Source organism: Protopterus annectens, chromosome 11.part0 (genome assembly GCF_019279795.1).
Source record: "Protopterus annectens isolate FY-2018-M chromosome 11.part0, PAN1.0, whole genome shotgun sequence".
Taxonomy (NCBI): Eukaryota; Metazoa; Chordata; order Ceratodontiformes; family Protopteridae; genus Protopterus; species Protopterus annectens.
In genome coordinates, this window is record NC_056745.1 from 1,062,103,539 (window position 1) to 1,062,121,754 (window position 18,216).

Below are 18,216 nucleotides of genomic sequence, written 5' to 3' on the forward strand. Positions count from 1 at the left end.
GTGCCTCAAAAAAGTTTCCATCTTCAAAGCCAGAGACCAAGTTCCCAATCACTTTCCAGGATAACTCCTCCAAGAGTTAGTTTGACAGTTAATCATATAGCTGCCAAATATCACAATACATTTTTGCAGCAAAACATACACTATACAGGCTTAGTTTCCTCTAAAAGATCTGCCTTACTTATGCTCCAGCAAGCAGGATCTGTAGCAGTGAATTATTTTCTTCTAGTTTAGCATGGTTGATAATTCTCTGCTTCATCTGCTGACTTTCATTGAACATTTACTTTTGCGCAAGAGTAATAATGCCTCTTGTATTGCAGTACTTAATTAAAATTGCTATTGTAATAACTTACCACAAATGCCTTTTCTCCAGTCACCAATAGATTCTCTTTCAAATGTACAAGCTTTAGCATAGTTTCCTAGGGCATTACATAGGGATTCCTTAGGTTTATCACTGTTAGATGTTGAACTCTTGCAGTTCTGTTAGAGGTCAGAAGAATACAGTTAGATTTGTAGACAGCAAAACCGTATAAACAGGTAAATTAATTATCTGCACAATAATACACACACACACACACACACACACATGCACACACAAAAACACATCGGTCATGTCAATTTCTTCAGTAAATAATGTTTCACTTGGTGGTGCCAAGAGAAGCAGGAGCCATCACTTCACCTAAGTCCTCAGGTGACCTGTCATGTGAGAAAGATTATGGATTAATGAAAATTCAGATGAGTCACAAAGAAACAGGGCTCTGACTTTCCTTTGAACCCCCCCCCCCCCGCATGGCAGATACAGAAGCTAATGACATGGAGACTACCATGGACAGAAGAAAAGTCTCTGCCAGGTTCCAAGGCTACCTCCAACAATGTATGTTCTCCTATCTGTCTACTAATGATGAAGTTATTGTGCCGCTGTGTCACTGTTATAGATTTCCTTATTTATGCCACATAGTCTGTAACTTTGAAATTTCTGTTTTGCACTTGTGACTACTGCAGCAGTCACAACTCATTATTTTTTTCATTTAGCCATATCCTAGTTTATCACCTTTTTGTAACCCTTTCAGTTATCCTAGTCTGTCTTATGCTGAAAGTAAGTTTTAAATTGCCTCATACTTATGGATAGCTGTTTATTGCTACCTGAAAATGATTCAGTATGTCAGAAGTGTAAGTAATTACTTAAATTAGAGTCTGCCTTCTCACCTGAGAACACATTCAGTAAGCACACACACACACACACACACACACACACACACACACACACACACACACGCACACAAGCACACACACACACACACACACACACATATATATATATATATATATATATATATATATATATATATATATATATAGATAGATAGATATAGATATAGATAGATATGGGTCTACCTCGACACATCAAAATGTAATTAGGCGATCCTTTTTTCCTGAAAGTGCATTGTTTCAAAAATGCACTTTTGTGGAAAAGCAACTATGCGAAAAAAAAAACCACAAAAGAAAGAAACAAGACATTAACCACATGTATGCCCCCTGCACCCCCCCTGCTACTTATATATTCTCACTCTGAGATTGCACTATAGTGGGGAAAAGGGAATATTCCCTTATCCCCACTATGCCACAATCTAAGCAACAACCTCTGTTGCTTTTCACTTGGTTGCTTTTTCATGAAAGTGCATTTTTGAAAAAAATGCCCTTTCGGGAAAAAAGGATTGCCTAATTACTTTTTGTAGAAACATAATTTCGATGGGTTGAGGTAAACCTATATAAATATATGTGACCCACAAACCTTCCTAACTATATATACTAACTCCAGGATTGCACTACAGTGGGGAACAAAGCATATACCTTTCAACAAAATCAGTTTCAGTCAAATGAGTTTTCAATGAAGTGAGTTTCAGTGAATTGTGCTTAGGCAACTGATTTTCAGTGAAATGAGTTTTCAATTAAATGACTTTTAGTGAAGTGTGTTTGCAGTGAAACAAAGTAGACCCATATATATATATATATATATATATATATATATATATATATATATACACACACACACACACACATACACAACACACACACACACACACACACACACACACACACACACAGCACAGAGCACTTCCACTGAGCCATCTTACTCTGAGTTTATTAAGCCTCACAAGCCAAAGACTAAGAAACGTCAGATATTAGTTCATGGTTTCAGTGCATTGAAAACACTCCTGTTCCTGGATGTAATGTCTATTACATTTTCATACCTACTGCCAGTTGTGAGGGAGTATCAGTCAAGGATATCATCATCTCAACAGAGATTCCTTGGGACACCACATTTGAACTCAAGAAAGTCCAAATTACCACAAACAAAATGAACTATCACTTCATAGCTAGCTATAGAGCATGTTCTGTGTCCCTTTTTTAGCATGATAGTTATCTTAAGAGAATATCTGAAATTCTCATGAAACCCAAAACATTTCTACTAGGGGACTTTACGTATTTACTAATAAAGTGGCTGACCTACACTACAATTGGTAGGTATGCTTGCACTTTCTTGACATTATAAACGCTAACTCTCTTTCACAAATAGTTAACCATCCTACTAGAGGCCTAAATATCCTTAATCTGGTCATCACAAATAAAGCCACTTTTTGTGCATCTCCTTATGTATCCTCAAGGCTTACCAAATCAGACCATAATTTAGTCACCTTTGCATTTAAAAATGGTGATCCTTCTCATGTGAATAGCTCTGTATTTAGGGACTTCTCAAAAGCAAAACTTCTTCAGTTACTTGATGACTTAAATAAATACTACTGTAATTCAACTCAGAGGGATCATATTGCTCAAGCTGCTACCTACGCCTCTATTTTCTACTCCCACTTAAATAGTTATATTGATAAAGTAGTCCCTATCCACAACAAATATAATGAGAAATTTAAAAACAAACCCTTTGGTGGAATACCCATATAAATAAATTATATAACAAGAGAAAAAAATCCCTAATGCTTATAAAAGATCTAATTCTACCTACTTTAACAGTATACTTAAGAAAGCTAATAAAAAGAGATTAGGAGAGCTACTGGGAAGCTCAAAGCTGAGTATGAGCTTGAAATAATCACTAAACCACAAATAACCACAAATCCTTTTTTAACTATGTGAGGAAGTTAAAAACTAGTAATGTTTGGAACTAGTCCACAATAATACTACACTTTCTGACCTAAAAGAAATACTTAATATCCTAGATCACGCATTTAGTCCAAATTTCAATCCACTGACAGTTAAAGCTATTCCATGGGTTCCACAATCCTAGCCAGGCTCTTTAATTACTATGGAACAAATTCTCACAGTCCTCTAAAAGACTAGGAGTACTTTATCCCTGGGCCTGAATAAGATATCAGGATTCCTGATTATCAGTGCCAAATATGGCTTTTCTGAACCCCTTCTTGACCTCTTTAATCTATGTTTTTCCACTGGTAGCATTACCTAAGCATGGAAAACAATCACAGCAATGCTTTAACACGAGGGTTGCCCAACCACAGACTCTGGTAACTATAAAGCCATTATTTTCACTAGCCTCATATGTAAAGCAATGGAGAAAATTATCTCAGACCTCATTAATCTGGACATTGAAAATCTCTTATCCCTGGACCCTTATCAATTTGGCTTTGTCAAAGCAAGGTCCTACCTCTTTGACCTCATTCATTTCTTTGAAAAAGTAACTGAAGCAGTGGCTAGTGGTTATATAGTGCATACAGACTTGGCCAATGCCCTTGACACTATTCCTCAAGCATGCATTATTGATAGACTTGCAAATCTGAATAAATCCTTATATTGTGTGTCTGATAGCTCACTGGATGTCTGACAAAGCCCATGTGGTTAGAGTAGCCATTTCTGAAAGTAAAACGTTACGAGTAGTGAGCCATGGGACTCCATTTTGGGCATTCTCCTGTCTGGCATTTGTTTCTTAAACATTCAGGCCAGCACTCCTGGCCCATGGTTAACTACTAAGCTTGCAAATGATTGCAAATTGGGTGTTGTTATTTGATCTTCAACTGGCTTACCATTGCTCCAACATGGATCAGACCATGTCAATAATCAGTACAAGGACAATGGTTTCAAATTAAATGTAAAAAAATGTAGTATAGATAATTTTGGTAAACAAAACATTTCACTTACCATGTATTAGACACTGTTTTAAGGGATTTAGGCACTGTTGTTGATAACTGCTTATCATTTGACTAGCATGTCCCCACAATAGTTTGGAAGGCCTTTTATTTGTCTCATCTAATTTCCAAAGGCATCTCAACTAGATCCAAGAAGTCTTAATTCAATTCCCCTTTACTCATATCTCATCAGACCCATTATTGAATACAATTTACCTTTTGACAAGTATTTGTTTAAACATATCACACAAGACCTCTGAGATTTATAAGTAAAAAGACAAGTAACCTCAAAAATCATGGTAACCAGGACAGACTGTTAGCCCTTTCTCTGTACTCAGCCTCTTACACATTTCTCCATATTGATCTTTGCCTAGTCTTTTGAGCCATGAAATATTTAATCCTATTTTACCTCGAATTCCTTCACAGAACTAACGGCACCTCAAATACTAGGTTAAAGGAAACAAACCTTCAGCAGCAGATACATATGGCATTTTGGCATGATAGATTCACATCCCAATCTATTTCGCAGTTCTGTAACAAACTACCACCGTATGTAAAGCAGACTGGCACTCTTGCTAACTGAGATAAATGGATGGGTAGACTCAAATTATCCTCTGGTCTATCTTGTCTTGCCCTCCTTGAAGCTAGAGGTAACTTTTAAATAGGGGTTTATTTGGCTATGTTTGTAATGGTCCACAGACTGATTGCCTAGTACTTACCTATTTGAAAGGAGAAGTGTAAAGATGGGAAAATGATCTGTGTTTACATGATAGTTTTGCTTTCTGGATTCCATCCTGTTTCAAGATGGATTATGATAATGTTAAGTTAGTTTTTTCATGATCTATTTCCTGACGTGAATATTGCCAATGCAGAACATTTGTACATGGAAGATTGGCACTTTTGCTTAATATGGAAAGGCAAAGGCAAGGAGTCTGTAGATTCTTGGTAAGCAAAATAATAAAAAAGGTTCTCAGCTTTAACTGTTGAGTGGCAATAGTTTAACAGATAAAAAAATATACTGCCTAGAAGCAGTATTGTGTTCGGGGAGACAGGACCTTGATTGCTTAGTCTCACACATATGTGTGTTCTTTACAATAAAGGAGATTATTCTATTCTGGTAAAGTGTGCTGCATGCAATTATTTTGTACCTTATCAGTTTGGGGTCGTGAAGTCTCAGATTTCTCAAGCTATTTGTGAGTTGCTGCAGCAGAAATCACCTCTGGGCCCATTATTGCCAGATTTTCTGTCTGTCACATCTCTAGAATGAGTGCACAGCGATATATTTCCATCTTCAAAATCAACAGGTAAGCTTTTGCTACAAAATCTTTATACTAGATTATTAAATTGTATGAGAGTGGCTTAAAATTCTAAGATTTCAGGTCACAACACATACATTTCATATGACAGTGGGTTCTAATCACAACAAAGAATAAGATATCCTTTGCATGACAGTGTAACTAATGACATATAAAAACAAGAATGAGAGTGTTTTTTTTTTAATCACATTTGCATATTACTACACAATAGTATGTTTTTATGCAAGTTGGTAATTTATCATTGCATTGAAATTACAATGGGTGAGAATGTGGGTGTATTAAAGGAGCTGAGTTTGGGACTCCAGTCAGACATGTTTAGTAAATATGGCCGAGCCAGATGCAATTATTTGGTAAAGTGGTCTGAGCTCACTAAAAATGATAGTGCACTGCAGTTCAATGAAGGTGGAACTTTTGTAATGTTATTTTATAAAAAAACATAAAAACTGAAACGGAAAGGAAACAAAAGTATCTGCCTCTTGTTCCATTTTAAATGAATGACAAGAAGAATCTAAAAATAAGTAAAAGGAATCTGTAGTTAGAATTCTAAATATAATTTAGCAAGATTAAAAACACAGCTGCAGGATGCTAATAGAATAGTAAATACATTTCAGAAATGTGCAGAAGATATATCTCATGGTACCTGGGGTCTTTGTCCTTTGAAGCAGTTAGAAAAGTTAAAAGTAACCAAACCTTCTGATGGTGACTGGCCTCTAATTCATTCAGCTCCCCCTCCGCCTTATGATTACCTTGTTTCCTATGAAGCGGATAGCCTCCTTCTCCTGGAGAGCAGGTAGGGTAAAAATTTGCAGATAGCTCCCCTACTATTTCCCCTGATATTTCCCACGTTACTTCCAGCAGTGACAGCAACACACTGTTTTATATTCGGATCAAATGTTAATGAGAATAACGACCAAGGGTGGACCGTTATATTAAAAACACAAACATTTATCTAGGACAAAATGCACAAGTAAATTAAAACAATTGCCAATAAAAGTGCCCCTTCTAAAGGAAGTACCCTAAGGAAGTTAAATTAGTTCCAAAGTTTCCAAAAATCATTGACAGAGAAGAATATTGGTGGAAACTCCCTCCTAAAGCTTAGAGGATGGGCCATATTCTGATTCATCCACTGATACTGACACCCCCACCAATAATTCACCATCTGATACTCAGATTCATCCTTTGAGGGAGGTACCTAATCTTGCAGCAGCCCAGATCAGTGATACTGAACCTGCTATTACGGTAGTGAATCCATGGGCTGCAGTAGAGTTCCACACTATTGTGGATTCTCTTCCTGCCAGTTGAATACACTCAGCTATAAAACCCTACTATTGAAGAGTAATGAGCAGTTTTAAATGCCTCCATACCTTCAGATAATTTCAGAAAAATATAGGGAAACTTAGCTATAAGAGATAATATTCCAAAACACATAAATTATGAGTTTCTAACTACAAGACATAATGTATTGAAGCAAACACTATAGAATGCCATCTAATACCTAATTGTGCAAGAATTAAGGCTATTTTACAAAAAGAGAATGAATCTATTGATGAGTATCTCCTGTGCATGATAAATGCACTCAAAGCTTTTCTGGGGATCCTGAACGTACCGAGGGAGTGGCAGCCAATGAGCTGTCAGTAGTTTTTCTGGCTTATTGCCACCAATACAGGAACAGATTTAGAATGTTTGTCTCAATAGCCAAGTTTAGGTATTCATGAAATTTTTAAACAAGCAAATATGAAGCAGACAATATAGTCAGAGAAGAAAAGGAACAGCATTAGAAATTAGTAGATGTTCAACTTCAGGAATTTAACACTGATTAACAGGGGAGGGGTGGGGGAGGAGAAATCCCAAATGTACAGATAGATTTAAATTCCTCCCACAATAAACCCAAGGACAATATCAGCAACATTTTTGCTCACCTACTTTACCACAGACTCAGCAGCATGGGCAATCCATTAGACCATGTTTTAATTGTGGTCAGAGCAGACACTGGCACAATGAACGCCTTTTGTCACAGCAAATGGATCCATCTTCTCAGCCAACTAATTCACCATATATCCAAACACCACAGCAAATGGAAGGACATCCTCCTATTTGAAATACTGCTTGTCAGCCACCAATGTGGGAACGGTATCATGACAGCCATGAATAGAAGACATAGTTATTGCCTTTGGTACCAGTGGACCATGAAGATCTCTTTGTCAATGTTCCAGTATGTAAGTCTACTCTTCCTTTTTGATGTTGACTCAGGAGCGACTTGATATATGATCATCTCATCAAATGCAGTACACCTCCAACTTTCCAAAAGATTTGTTCGGGCTGTGGGAGTCTCGAGTTCCTTAGGACTATCCAGAGACAAAATCTATTCCTATTCAGAGAGGCCCATTAAATGCTTTTTTGTAGGAAATACTGACCCTTTAAATATTTTAGGTGCAGATTTACTATATAAACTGCAATGTACTGTAATTTGTACATCAGATAAAGTACTTTTAGATATTTCAAATTAATCTTCTCCTTTGGGTGTGTATTCAGATGATGTTTGTGCAGACAAAGATACATTCTTTGTACTACTTAGATCAGAGCAGACCTCTAATGCAACTTGCTTGTAGGGGCTGGAAACCATTCCTCCACAAATGTGGACTACCCATGAAAACGACGCAGGACTCATGAAAGATGCAGAATCTGTACTAGTTGTTTTCAGTATCCCTTACCAATGGAGGAAGAGAAAGGAAATGAAACAGTTATTTCTGCATTACTTCAGCAAGGAATAATTCTCCTGACTAAAATCCCATGGGATATACCTTTTGTGCCAGTTAAGAAACAAGATAAGAACACTTATATGTTTGTACATGACATAAGAGTAGCTAATGCCATAGTAGTGGCTAATCCCACTACAAAACTAAGTCCTATGTCACCAATAGCTACCACCTTTTTAATAATAAACATTTCTTCAGTGTTTTTCTCTATTCCTTTACACCCAAACAGTCATCATATGTTTGCCTTTACATACAAGGGACAACAATACACATATAATCATAGATTTTTACTAGACTAATGTCCCAGGGAGCCTTTCTAAGCCTAGACAAAATTTTCCAAAATAATAATGATGTCCTGTATCCATACAGAACACTGAGGGTCAGACATTTATAACCTACCTCTGTCCATAAGGGACATGGATGACAGACCCAGTGTAAATTTCCTATTCCCCATCTACCTGTCTAGGTTGTACTTAAACTAGATAGTAGCCAAACTCAGCTTCACGTGGATGGGAAGCCTATTCCATAGGAGGAGCATTCTCTAGGACACATATCTGTCTCTCCAGTATGTTGTGTTTAAGTCACAGAAAAATTGAAGTCGTTAAGACCTTGTATTTCTGATACTTTTTTGACTTAAGAATATGCAGGATATTAATAAGTGTGGAGTTTGAACTTTGCATGAGACGGGTTTGTTTTGCCTTCTATTCTTTTTGTAAGAAATCTCTGAGATTGCTGTAGTTGCTATTCTGTATTCCTGCTAAGGTACATACCAAAGGGATCATTATACTCTATGATTGGTCTGATAAGTATGAAGTACAATGAGATAATGACTTCTTCATACCTAGTTGCCATGCCCTTACTTATAAGTTGCACAACATAAAATGATTCCCTCACTAATGTGGCCATATGATGGTCAAAGATAAGGCTACTATCTATGTGTGTACCCAGATCCTTAACCACTGGGCCAACTCTTAGAGCTGTATTATCGACATGGTAACTAGCTAGGATGGTTGACTTAGAAAGAGTACAATTATGCATTTCTTAGCATTGGGTATATGACCATGGTTTTGGCACCATTTGGTAGTCATAGTTAGGCCTTCTCTAAGAATGCTGCTATCTGCAGGGGAGTTGATGATAACCTCAGCATACAATCAACTGCAAACTTAGTCAGCCATAAACCTTTAAGATTATCTTTCATTTCCAAAAAATAGATGCCAAAAAGTAGTGGGCCCAGTACTGAGCCCTGGAGGATTCAGCTAATGGCTGGCCTCTTACTAGAGGGGACCTCAATTATTTTGACCTCTTGCGTCCTATCAGTGAGCTAGTTGGCTATCTAGTGGGTGATAAAATGGTTTATATCTAAATTAGTGAGCTTGTCTATAATGTCCAAGTGGGGTATTGTATCAAAAGCCTTGCCCAGGTCAAGGTAAGCTGTGTGCACAGTCTTGCTTTCATCCAGTGCTTTGGTGACCCTGCCAAAAAGTCCACCAGATTTAATAAACATGACCTTCCTTTAGCTAAGCTGAACCTAGTAATGGTTGGGGGGAATTGTATTATGCAGTATTTCCTTTGGACTATCGGAAGAGAATGGGGGGAGAAATTTGAGCTGAACCTGTAAGCCAAAAAGTTGGCAATAGCCTGTGGTTCAATGTGGGTAATGCCCTTTGCAATAAATTTTGCACATTGTTGTGTATTTCCCCTGAGGTTTCAAACATAGCTGTAGAAAGCTTTTTGGTTATCCTTTGCCTGAGAAGCTATTTTTTTCTCCAAATTTAGCCTTTTAAGTATTAATTAACCCTCTTAGCTGCCTGTTTAGATTGGTCAGGGAGCTATGCTTGGCCAAGATTCTTTTTCTTTGGTTGTATAACCAATTGATATTTTAATTCCACTAGGGAGGTTTGTCTTTTGAGTTTGTCTTAGTCTTAATATGATTGGGCACAGCTTGCTCTATACTGCTATTAATATGGCTCTACACAGATTTTGTAAATAGCTCAGCGTAAGTTATGGTGTTTACTGGGTTTGGAGGCCCATGGAATTTATCCAAGGCGTCACTTAGTAGAGAGAGTTTGGCCTTGGAATAATTCCTAAAGGTTTTTGGTTTTCCTGGATCCCCAAATTTAATTTTTAATTCAAGAAATAGTGCTTTATGGTCAGATCTTACGAGTGAATACATTGCATTGGTTGAGGACCACCCCATGTTTGTGAGTGCAAGGTAAAGGATGCTTTCTACCCCTGGTAGGAGAATGATCTGACTGATCCAGGATGTTGGTATTAACAAAGTTTAGGCATCACTGGGTTTGTGCATTAGAAGTGATGTAGGATTCCCTATTTACAGAGGAGTAGTTGAGATCCCCATGAATATTGTATTGGGCTGAATGTTGAGGGACTCTAGTACATTGAGATAGGTAGTATGGGTTTTGTGGGAGATGGAGGGAGACATATAGGTTGCAAAGATGTGGTACGAGACCCTGTTTGTAGTGAGGTTCACATGTATGAGTTCCAGTGAGTCATACACTTTAACTAGTCTGGTTGTATGGTTGATTTTAATATAGACTGAGACCCCTCCACCTTTAGTTCCCTCTTTCACAGTAGCTGGTCTAAAGGTGTGAAAGGTATCATAATTTTGCATTACTAGGGTGCCCACTGTGACTTTAAATCATGTCTCTGTTACCACACAGATGTCTATACTCTCACTCTCCAGGGAGATGAATGCTTGCAGTGAGCGGAGTTTCGTGTTAAGACTTTTAACATTGAGCAGTACCACCTTCAGACATTCCTTCATAGGTTTAGTTAAGTCAGTAGGTTTATCAATTTGGTATTGCCTAAAAAAAGTAATAATGGAGTGGAAAAGATCTTTACCAGTATCCAAAAGCCTAGAGGGGACAAGTACAGACCATCTCCAGCAAAGCAACATGGTCTAGCAACCATGTTCTCCCAGGCAATAAAATGTCATACCCCCTTGCATTGACACCAGAAGCTAAGCCAATTGTTCAGATCAACAATTTTCTGTAGGTTCATAGGTTCGTAGGTTCATACTAGGCTATCTGCCCTAGGGCATTTATAAGCCTAGCCAGAGTGTGTTTGGCTTTCGCCACCCATTTTAAATTAATTTTGCTATGCCTTTTTTTGAGGTTAGTATACTGTGCCTCTGTCTAACAGTGACACAAAAGTGATAGACGGGGTAATGTGGCATCATCCTTGGAGAAGGTAATATGCTGCTCAGTGCTCTGCCTGAGACACATCATCAGTGAGCTTGATCATGCCATGCTTCATATACTCAAGAGAGGTATGTTTCAGGTAATTAGCACCCACATTGACTACGACAGACTCATGCTGGTACTTGTGATTCAGTGACCTGAGTGCCTCTGTGACTTGTTACATGGGCAAGATTACCTCCTGGATATGTAGAAGCAAATAAACTTTTCTCTAGAAAAATGAAAAAACAATTAGATGAAATTCAGTTTCTGAGTGGGTCTACCTTAATAAAGTATGCAGACAATCTGCTTTTAGCTTCTGATTCTTACACTTGCTGTAGTCAAGACATTATTTTTCTTTTAACAAAACTACCAGAATTAGAATTTAAGGTTAATATGGCAAAACTGTAGGTTTGGAAACTACAAGTCTAATATTCAGAACATCTTATTTCAGAAGGCTTTCAGCAAATTTTACCTTCACACATTATTCAAGCTGCACCACCTCCGAACATGTTAAAACAACTGCAAGCATTTTTGGGACTAACTGCAGGATGCTAATAGAACAATAAAGAGATGACAGAAATGTGCAGAAGATAAATGTCATATGGGGTCTTTATCCCATGTAGCAGCTAGAAAAGTTAAAAGTAAGGGCTCAGGAATGTCTTCTATTGGTCAGTGGTTTCTTAGTTTGAAGGGAAGAAGGCACATTAGTAGCAGCATGTTCCAGGTTCCATGTGCACAAAGAATAAAGTACAATTAACAGGACAATTAAACAGTAATTTGTCTGCTCAAGTAGCTGAACTTGTAGCCATTTGTCTATCACAAGTCAAGAAAGTCCTCCCTAGTGACAGATATCAATGACATGCCATTAATGTTGCATTGCATTCCACATCAGCTTCTGTCGACAATGGACTTTTAATTAAGCAGTAGTAGTGATGCTGTTACAGTTATTGAAGAATGACATTCCCGAGCCCTTACTGTGGCAGGAGCATTATAAGCAAGCCTTTGTCCAACTAAAAACTCAGCTGAATAATCCTTCTATCTTGGGTTACCTGATTACTCAAAAATATTTTTTTTTTCTGTTTTGTTGTGAAATAAATTACGTGGCATTAGTATTATAGCATAGCACAGACATTATGGTTTTAGATATGTGGCTTATTTCAGTACAAATCTTGATCATGTAGCAGTAGCCCTTCCCCACACTATTAGGGCAATGGCTGCAATCACTTTCTTAGTAGAAATGATGGCTGCACTACTTCTTGAGCACAAGACTTTTCCATATTCTGTAACAGCATTGCTACTAAGAAGTTAAACACAATATTTGCCTGCTACACAAATGTCCAAATATGAATATTCCTTGCTTAATAACCATTCTTTGCAGATCATTAGATGCCCACCTCTTAACCCTTTTTCTTTAAATCCTACATCAGACAAAAGAGAACCACATGATCATGTTTTTGTGGTTAAGCATGGGCTTCCTCCTAGATCAGATTTAAAACAGGCCCTGTTACCAAATCTCAAATTACTTCTATTTGTCAATAGTTGCTGAGCTTGAAGGGAAGATGGCATGTTAGTAGTAGCATTTTCCATGTGCACAGAGAATAAAGTACTGTTAGCAGGACAATTAAACAGAAATTTGTCTGCTCAAGTAGCCAAACTTGTAAAAGCATGTAAATTAGCAAAGGATAAAACTGCAACAATTTTCACAGACTCATGTTATGCTCATAGAGTGGTTCATTATTGTGGGACACTTTGGAGAGAAAGAGGGTACCTGATATCAACAAGGGCCATTATTGTCAACTCTGTTATGGTTCGTGAACAATTAAATGTACTTTTGTTAGCAAAGGAAATAATTGTGGTCAAGTGTGACGTACATAAGGCTGATGATTAATATATTTCAAAGTTAAAAAGCTTTGTAGACTTGGTTGTTAGATTAGCTACATTGTCTTATCCTGTTCAGGTTTAATTTTGTAGAAACTGCAAGAAACTAATGTATCTGTTTCTTTACAGGAATTGTCTTTTCAAAATCAGGATGATGCCTCTCTGAAAGAGTAAGCTGGAGCAGTAATGACTCCAGCTGTTCTCCAGACTCATTGCGATGCTACCCGGATGGGAGGCTGGTACTCCCACTTCCCTTTTGTAGTCATTTGGGCTTATCGTTTGCCCTTCCATTTGGGTAAAACGCAGTAATAAGTCAAATTTGAACTGACTGGTATGCCTCTTACATTTCAGAAGTCATTCAGTATTTTGTTAATCATTGGATTATGTGTCTGGAATACAGTGTGTCAAAAAGTGCTCCTGTCCAGCTTTGAAAAGCCATGGTGACCTTTCCATTGTATACAATGGGATTTTCGTGAAATTTCAGAGACAAAGAAATTCAAATATGTATTTGTTATTGTAGATGTGCTTTCTGGATGGGTTGAAACTTACATTTATACCAAAAATGATGTGACTACTATCACCAGGATGTTTTTATAGGAAGTGATACCTAAGTTTGGTGTTTCTTGTTGTATTCAGTCTGAAATAGGGACACCTTTTACAAGTCAGGTTGTACAGCAAATATGTAAAGTTTCAAAGGTTAACATGCAATACGTTGCCAGCACAGATGCTCAAGCATCAGGAACTGTTAAAAGAATCAAACAATGAAGCTTAGACTTGCTTAATTTTGTGAAGAAACTGTTCTTAAATGGCCAGAGGTATTGCATATAGTATATTTAGTGTACATGTTCAACACATGAGTTTCTCATGAGATGGCCTATGAGAATGCCTGTCACACTATTACCCAAAAATTTGGAATTACAAAATATTGATGAATCTGTTTTTCTTTATTGCAAATGTCACTTCTCTGTTCTGCAGCATCTACATTCAGAGGTCATAAAACCCTAGCAACATCTGGATCTAACCTTCCACCATGACATTTTGCCAGGGGACATGGTTTTCATCTGGACTATCTCCAGGAAGGGTGCACTTCAAGCAAGATAGAAAGGTTGCTTCCTGATTTACTTGCAACTGCTGCCACCATCAGATGTGAAGGATCACCTTCTTGAATTCATATGTCACAAGCCAATAAAGTGCTCCCTACTGAAAGATATGAACAAGCTGCATCAACGTCATTCCTTTTGTTGATGATGAGCCCATCGTATTTCACACCAGAAGAAAAAACAGAGAAACTGAGATATCCAGAACTGAGGCCTAGTGAGTAAGCAAGTCGTTGTGGTCTGAAAGAAGGCTTAGTGATTCTTCTTCAGTGTCAACAACATTATCATAAACAATGTGATCAGAAGTGAGGATTAATGATCTAGTAACATCATCTGCAATAAACAATTAGTAAAAGTAGAACCAAAATCTGTGAATGATTCAAATAACTAAGAGTCATTTGTAGAACTACAACTGCTTTGGAGTTCAGGATGGAGTTGCTTGTGACTTAATGACATATGAACTACAAAAAAGTTTATCATTTATGTTCACAAATTTTCATAAACCATCTCCAGCCCCAGCCTGTTCAATATTCGTAAGGACTTTTTATTGCACTGTCTATTGTGGTATTATCAGAATTTTGCTGCGTTTTCTTCTTTCATCTGGCACCTTTGGAACTACATGTACTAATATTTTTTTTTTTATCAGAGATAAACACTTAACTAAAATAAGAGAGAGTTGTTTGGTAAGGACTGAGAAGTGAACACCAGACTGTCACCCTAATTTTAACACTTTCTGTGCTAGATTGTATACATATGTAAAAACTATGAATATCAGTAACTGCTGGGTGTGTGCACATATAGCAACTGCACATAGGTTCATAGATTAGTACTAGACTAACTGCCCTTGTGGGCCATTTTAAGCCTAGTCAATTACCCCACATAAGGATAAAACCCTGGACCTTGTGCCTGTAAGGTAAACACCTTAACTATTATGCCAACCTCTCACCCATGATGAGGATATTCCATTGTTTCCAATACCAGAAATTGAAGTAGAAATTGGAGTAACATTTCACACAATCTTTCTATCCAGAAACTGGAAAGCTAAACATGATTCTTTTTAGGTTCATAGTTTCATAGGTTGGTACTAGGTTATCAGACCTAGGACCTATACAAGCCTAGCCATAACAATTCCCTGGCTATTTCTTCCCACACTATTTACTTCCCTGGACCCCTGTCTAGCAGGGCGACCGACGTGATCCCTGGGGTAAATTTCCTTTCTCCCATCCAATCGTCAAGGTTCCTTTTGAAGTGGGACAAAGAGGCACTCTGCTTGACATGTATGGGTAATCAATTCCAGAGTCTGGGGAGTCTCTGGGTCAGGAACCTATCCCTCCAGCATGTTTTATTTATTATCATGACAAGGTTTAGATCCCTGGAGTGTGTGGCTCTGAGGGATTGGGATTTCTTTAAGTGTAGCATGTCCACATGTCCAACAGCTCTGGGTTTGACATGGCCTTGTATGTTAAGCAGAGATCGCCTCTGAGTAGATGATATGCGACAGAGCATAGCTGGAGTTTTCTAAGGCAGTCAGTGTAGGGCATCTGCTTTAGGCCTGTGATTCTTTTAGTGAGGTATTTCTGTGGACTTTCCAGTTGTTGCAGATGTCATGAGAGGTACATACAAAACTGGGCATTGTATTCTATAATGGGTCTAATGAGGGATGAGTACAGTGGGACAATGACCTCCTTTTTTTCTGGATGAAAAGCCCTTAATGATGAGGTGTGCCACATAGAAGGATTTCCTGACTGTTGTGGCGATGTGGTTATCGAAGGTGAGACCACTGTCCACATGTGTCCTTAAGTCTCTTATCACACTTTGGGTGTTTAGTATACTGCTACCTATATGGTAATTCATGGGTACATGTTTTTTCCCAAAGGGGATAACTATACATTTCTTGGCATTGAGCTTGAGCCCATGGCTCTGGCACCAAGCATCTGTTTCTGTAAGGCCCTTTTGTAGAGTATCCACATCATTTGGGGATTCAATAATGGCTCCCAGTTTGCAGTCATCTGTGAACTTTGTTAGCCAGAGTCCCTTAGTGTTGGCCTGTACTTCAGAGAAGTAGATGCCAAACAAGAGCAGTCCCAGGACTGAACCCTGAGGTACTCCACTTGTCACTTGTCTGGAGTTGGATTTGGAGTCGGCTACTTTTACAGTGTGGGTTCTATCAGTAAGGCAGTTAGCAACTCATTAGGTGATGTAGGGATTAATGCCCAGCTTAGTAAGTTTATCTATGATTCCAGAGTGGGGGATGGTGTCAAAGGCCTTGGCAAGGTCCAGATAGGCTGTGTGAACCACCTTACCCTTGTCCATGGCTCTGGAGAGTGATTCAAAGAAGTTAATCAGGTACAGGAGACAAGATCGGCCCTTCACGAACCCAAACTGGGTGGGGCCCAGTGTTTGAAGGATGCCAGTGTCTTTGTTTATAAGTTCCATGATAATATGCTCCATGGCCTTGCAGATAAGGCTCATTAGACTGATGGGACGGTAGTTTCTGGGATCCAAGGTGGATCCCTCCTTGTGGAGTGGGATAACTATAGCTCTGTGCCACTCAATGGGCATGAAACCTGAGGTGAGGCAATGATTAAACATGACACTTAGGTGAGGTGCCAGTTCATATTGTAGTTCATGTAGGATACAGCCCGGGATGTCATCTGGTCCCATGGATGCTGTATTCTTAGCTTTGGAGAGTGCGTTTTTTACCTGTGTGGCCGTTATTACTGGAATTTGGCAATCTTCTGGCATTGAGATGGGCCATTTAGGGGTGGGGGGGTGAAGTTGGCACTGAATCGATCTGCCAGGATATTGGCAATATCCTTGGGATCAGTATATTTAATACCATTCTGTTTTAGCTCAGAGCAGATCTGAGCATTGCCATTTATATTCTTGACATAGTTATAGAATGCCTCATGGTTGTCTTTGGAATCTTTGGCAATTTTATTTTCGTAACTAGTTTTGGAGGATTTTATGAGGGATCTCAGTTTCTTACTGAGGCTGGTAAGGGAGTTTTTTGCATCCTGGGATTTTCCTCTTTTCTGCAACAGTTTCTTCCTTTTGTTGTAAAGTTTGTTTATGGCAGGGGACCACAAGATTGGCTTCCTTTTTTTGGATGAGAGCAGCTTGGTTCTATTTGGGATGGCACGATTCATGCATGAGTGGATGTGCTCATACAGTGCCTTAGTGTAGGATTCAGCAGTTGAACTTTCAGTTCCCGTCTGCATGGGTGTCATGAAGTTTGTCACTTCTGACTTGAGTAGCATGAAGTTGGCTTTGGAGAAGTTTTTTATGGAGGTTTCCTTACTGGGGGGTGGGGGTGGGATGTGGATGTTAAGGGCGATTAGCTTATGGTCAGACCTGACTAATGAGGGGATGACCATAGGTGTGGAGCATCGATTTCCCATGTTGGTAATGACACGGTCGAGGATATTGGAGTCCCTGGTGGGACTATGGATTAGTTGATCCAGGGCATTGGAATTTATGAATTCCAAGAACCGGTGGGCAAAGGTGTTGGTACATGAGTAGTTTTCCCAGTTAATCGCAGGGTAGTTAAAATCACCCAGTATTAGGGTGTTTGGTTCTATCTTAATATTTTCCAGTATGTTTAGAAAGGTGTAGTGAGAATCTTGGGGCATGGTGGGGGATCTGTAGCAAGCTACAATTTGTATTGCAGTCTTACCCAGTGTTAGTTGCACTTGGAGAATTTCAGATGCATTGTGTTGGGCAACTAGCCTGGTGGTGTAAATATCCTTGGTGAATATTGATACTCCTCCACTTTTAGTGTTTCGGTCCTGGTTTGGGGGACGAAAAGTGTGGTAAGAGTTGTA

At 38.6% G+C, this 18,216-nt stretch overlaps 1 protein-coding gene across 1 annotated transcript in view; it reads right to left on the minus strand.

The window, feature by feature from the left end:
- The window catches only part of LOC122815696 (mucin-19-like), a 1,162,279-nt gene that overhangs the window by 508,998 nt on the left and 635,065 nt on the right, over nt 1–18,216 (minus strand). The window contains exon 16 of the mRNA XM_044088411.1: nt 351–477. Coding sequence (XP_043944346.1) covers nt 351–477 — 127 coding nt within the window. The remainder of the gene's footprint in view (nt 1–350; nt 478–18,216) is intronic.